This window comes from Chanodichthys erythropterus, chromosome 14 (genome assembly GCF_024489055.1).
Source record: "Chanodichthys erythropterus isolate Z2021 chromosome 14, ASM2448905v1, whole genome shotgun sequence".
NCBI lineage: Eukaryota > Metazoa > Chordata > Actinopteri > Cypriniformes > Xenocyprididae > Chanodichthys > Chanodichthys erythropterus.
The window spans coordinates 4,181,286-4,186,315 of NC_090234.1; the positions used below are offsets into that span (position 1 = coordinate 4,181,286).

General features: G+C 35.5%; 1 protein-coding gene across 1 annotated transcript; it reads right to left on the reverse strand.

Moving 5' to 3' along the window:
- Positions 1-2,817: 2,817 nt before the first annotated feature.
- On the reverse strand, positions 2,818-4,455 carry LOC137036101 (C-type lectin domain family 4 member E-like). The gene is made up of 6 exons (XM_067410069.1): positions 4,296-4,455; positions 4,038-4,215; positions 3,793-3,953; positions 3,261-3,388; positions 3,052-3,158; positions 2,818-2,953 (listed from the first exon to the last, which is right to left on the reverse strand). The coding sequence occupies exons 1-6, from the start codon at positions 4,453-4,455 to the stop codon at positions 2,818-2,820; spliced, it is 870 nt and encodes a 289-aa protein (XP_067266170.1).
- Positions 4,456-5,030: the final 575 nt, after the last annotated feature.

Consider the following 5,030-nt stretch of genomic DNA (forward strand, 5'->3'; position numbering starts at 1 on the left):
TGTGGAGAACAGAAGTGATGAGTAAACAAGATGGATGAAGTGTGCTTGTTTATTAACTCCTGAAAGACACCACAAATTGACAATGAGGATTAGGCTTTTTTTTCACTATCGTTGGGCACAAAGATTGCTGTTGCTAAGATGCCTTTACCGGGTTTTATTATTATTTTTTGCCTTGCCATGGTGAGCCTGCTATGCCATTCAGCACATGGCTGCGGATAATTGAAAATGACCTACAAATTATTGAAAGCCGACTTTGTGACACAAGCTACCATAGCGTTTACAGAAGGCATGGCCTTCAGCTACTGTCAAGCACCTCACGAGAGTTTGTTGAGAGTTGATGTTTCATATGAGTTCGGTGCCAATACTGATGACATGATTTGTGATCTGTTAGTAGAGAATGTGCTTAGCCCACGAATATGTGAGGGACTTTTACTAGAAACTGTTCTCACACTGGACAGAGCTGCTTGTGTAAAGGATTCCGCCCTCTTCTGGAAGGGGGGCAGGGAGCCACAGCTCATTTGCATTTAAAGGGACACACACAAAAACGGCTCCTGAGGTTGACATCCAACCCGGCCCACATCCAAGTGTGACGTCAGAAGCCAGGCACATGCTGCCCTGCAGCCGATTCTTAAGATTTTATTGGTCATGTCAATCACAGTACTGATTGCCTACACCCAGCACTGATCCCTAAACCTTCCCGTCACTGTAACCAATGAAATTACCTGCAGAGAAGTGGTTTAGTGGGGATGTATTGGGCACGGGCATGAGTTCTGATGTCACACTTTGATGTGGGCAGGTTTGGATGTTCACCGCAGGCTGCAGCGAGCCCTACTTGCATTTTTGCTCACAACCAAATTTGAAATATAATAAATGATCTGTGGGGTAGCTTGTTAATTTTTACTCTTTTCATAGCTTTATTCCACTCTCTCATTTCCTATGTACGCGTGAATTGTATGTTTGTGTGTGTTTAGCCTAGCTATGTGTTTGTGATTTAGTTAAAACTTGTGTCCACATTATCACAAGTTGATTCTGATCTGCTTATAAAACCAATGTCCCTGATAATGATTAAGAACACAGCTATGAGCTAAGAAAGCAAATTTTTTTTCTGTGGCCACGGAAAATATCCTTTCTGAAAAGTTGATAGATGATCGATACTGTGTTCGCTGGCCGAACAGATTAATTGATTGTAATATTAGTTCAGCTACATCAAGTTAATTTGATTCATTGATTTGAATATTTATAATTAATTATAACGAGTAATGATTAATTATTAATATTTTCCCTTTTGAGCTAATTCGCTACACACAACACAAAAATGCACTTAAAAGATTAGTTCACTTTGAAATGAAAATTAGCCCAAGCTTTACTCACCCTCAAGCCATCCTAGGTGTATATGACTTTCTTCTTTCTGATGAACGTAATCGCAGAAATATTAATGAATATCCTGACACATCCGAGCTTTATAATGACAGTGATAGTGATCAGTGAGTATGAGCTGAAGAAAGTGCTTCCAACCACATCCATACATCATAAATATGTGCTCCACATGGCTCCGGGGGGTTAATAAAGGCCTTCTGAAGTGACGCGATATGTTTGTGTAAAAAAATATCCATATTTAAGAAGTTATGAAGTAAAATATCTTGCTTTCACATGAGCCGCCTCCCATATTCAATGGACGCAGAAAGTGTAAAACTCTTACTATCATTGTCATTATAAAGCTCGGATGCGTCAGGATATTTATTAATATTTCTGTGATTATGTTCATCAGAAAGAAGAAAGTCATATACACCTAGGATGGCTTGAGGGTGAGTAAAGCTTGGGCTAATTTTCATTGAAACTAATCATTTAAGTACAAATAAATTGTAGAAGATTTCTACATTGAAAACAGAACTTTTGCTGCCTTTCCTTAGTTGAGACCACATGACTCATTATAAAATGGCAACTGGAAGTGAATCCATGGAATATAAATTATTTTAATTTCCTTTTTTCTCTCTTTTCATATACTGTTAAATATTAATAAAAGTCGGAAGAAAGTCATTTCTATTGTTTTCAAATTTTTAGAAAAGAATAAAAGACTTATTTCAAATGATATTATCAAGTGTAAATGATGGAGTCAACCAAGCAACAAAATTTGATCCTTGTTGATAAAATGAGCATTTACATGTCGAACAGACCTAAAGAAGCTACTGTACATTCAGCTACTGATATGACTGAGTATTCATCGCATTTTCCATCTTAACATTTTTCTCTTTGGTAAACAAGTCAACTTTTAATAAGAACATTTTAGGGATTAAATTGTTCATCTGGGGGAAGTTATGACACTGAGGGGTGGTTTAATTAATGTAAAAAAAAATAATGCAAAAATATTTGCATACAATAAAGTTAGAAAATGTTTGTTTACTATATATAAAAAAAAATGTAATAGCATTTATGGTGTTTGTTTATATTTTCAGATTAAAACAATCAATACTGAAAATCTTTAAAACAAAATAATGGAGGCATAGTAGAAAGTTTCCAATAAAGTTATAATGTGACCTTCATATAACAACAAGACTTTATAAAATAGTTTTAAATATAAAAGAAAAGTGGATGAAGTTGAAAACATTTCTATCATCGTCATTTGAATGGACTGAACTAGGAAATTACTTCTTATTTCTAATCCCATAAGCGACACAAAGATATTGAACATCTCTTCTTGAACACTGACACATGCAGTTACACATGGCAGTCTGTAAGAAGCAGCAGACGTCTGTCCTAACAGCCATTAAAATATACCTTTATGTATTTTTGAAATAAATCTGCAATTCATATATTGACTTATTTTAAAATGACCTTCTCACAGATCCATTGCATAAGATGATTACATGGAAAATCAGCCCATCCTGGCTCATAATTTACAGCACAATCTTCATCGATTCCACCGTAACTATTGGGCTCTCCAGACGTCCAGAACCTGAAATTAAAGATCAGCATTTACTTTCTGTGTGATGCGATACTTGTGTTGATAATCATTTATTAGACAATAATCAGTTCAACTCAGTGATTTCTCACCTAAAGGTCAGTGTGCTGGAATCAACCCATTTCCATCTGCCCTCTTTATCTCCATCAGTCAGACCAATCCAGACTTTAACACCAGCAGATATTTTCTTAACAAAGCCCTGAGAAAATGAACCAATAACACATTTAGGTCTTAAAGAGAATTAACAATTTTCTTCCTAAAAACTCTCATCCAGTTAGTTAGTAAACATTAGTTTACTCACTTGTTCTTCACTGTTGTTTATGATGATCAGATCTGCTCCTCTCAGTGTACAGTATCTTCTGCTCTCAGTCCAGCTCTTCTTTTCAGTGGAAAGGAAGTAAAGACTGGATTTATAGTAAATCCATTCATCTGTAAACACAATCAGTTTAGGTTTATGCAGTTTATTCCCACTGATCTACAAACTTATTTTTAATCAGTTTCACTGGTAACACTTTAGTGTAGGGAACACATTCACTATTAACTACAAATTTTCCCTCAATAAACTCCTAATTTACTGCTTATTAATAGTCAGTAAGGTAGTTGTTAGGTTTAGGTATTGGGAGGATTAGGCATTAATATGTGCTAAATAAGCTATGTGCTAATAAACAGCCAATATTCTAGTAATATGCATGATAATAAGCAACTAGTTAAAAGACCCTAAAATAAAGTGTGAACGTTTCACCCAAATAATTAGTAATGTATCCTGTACAATACTAATGTACTAATATTTACTAATATTTAATAAACTTAATGTTTACCCATTTCTTGAAGACTTTTTGACAGTTCATTTTTCTCCTTATTTAACTGGTCTCTGTGTTTAATCAGTTCAAGGTTACTTGATGATATATCTCTCTCTTTTGCCAATTGCATGTTCTTGGATAGTAGCTCATCTCTCGCTTCTGTGAGGTTGGTGATCTTGATTTGTAGCTGGTCTTTCTCATTTTGTTGCTGATCTCTCTCTTCTGTGAGGTTGGTGATCTTGATTTGTAGCTGGTCTTTCTCATTTTGTTGCTGATCTCTCTCTTCTGTGAGGTTGGTGATCTGGGTTAGTAGCTGATGTGTCTCTTCAGAGCAGTTTGTGCTCTTTGAATTGATGAGGACACACAGCACTATGACTGCAGTCAGCAGAAGGACACACAGCAGCACCAAACACACTGAAGATGCTCTGGAGCTTCTGTTCCTCACAGTATCACTTCCTGAACACCACACATATGAAGATAATTGCTAATTGCTCATATGACTCAAATGTGTGTGTTATAATGAAAAGACTCAGTACCTGTGTGTTGAGGTGTCTGTTGTCTCTTGGTTTCAGAGTTCTCGGTTTCTGTCCTGACATGAGAACTGTTTATAGGATCCACATTAATATAGATATTCATCTCTTCATCATCTTCTCTGTCCATCTCATGTTGAATGTCCATATTACCATAATAAGACATATTCAGTCTGTTGGAGTTGAATGTGAGATTGTTAGATGCTGATACTTCAAGTGGGTTGCAATGCTGTGAACTTCTGCTTTTGAGCATTTATTGTGAGAAGGCACCACTGTGGTCAAGAACATGTGATATCTAGTTAGGGGGCTAAAACCCTTTGCTAACTATTGACAAATAAATGTGTTTTTGTTTTAGTAAAAAAACCCAAAAACAATTTATTTCTACTTAAGTGCATTCTTGTCTTGTGTTTAGATTCATGTATATGATGTTGTCCTTATACTTCATTAATATGGACAAAGCATGTTTTCCTACAGTAGTTGACTGATAGACCTTCACAGAAACTAGAACTTGTTTCAACAACTAATTAGAGATAAACTGGAATAATTTGGATCTTGACTTTTACGTTTATTTTGACATCTTTACTACAACTTCAAGTAATATATGCACAAAATTCTGTTTATGGGTATGAGTATTAAGTTTGGGAGAAAAACGTGGTATTTTTAAAAGAGGTACACCTGTAAAACATAAAACATGTCTGCAGACAAGACTCTACTGACACATACATGCAAATTAACACACTT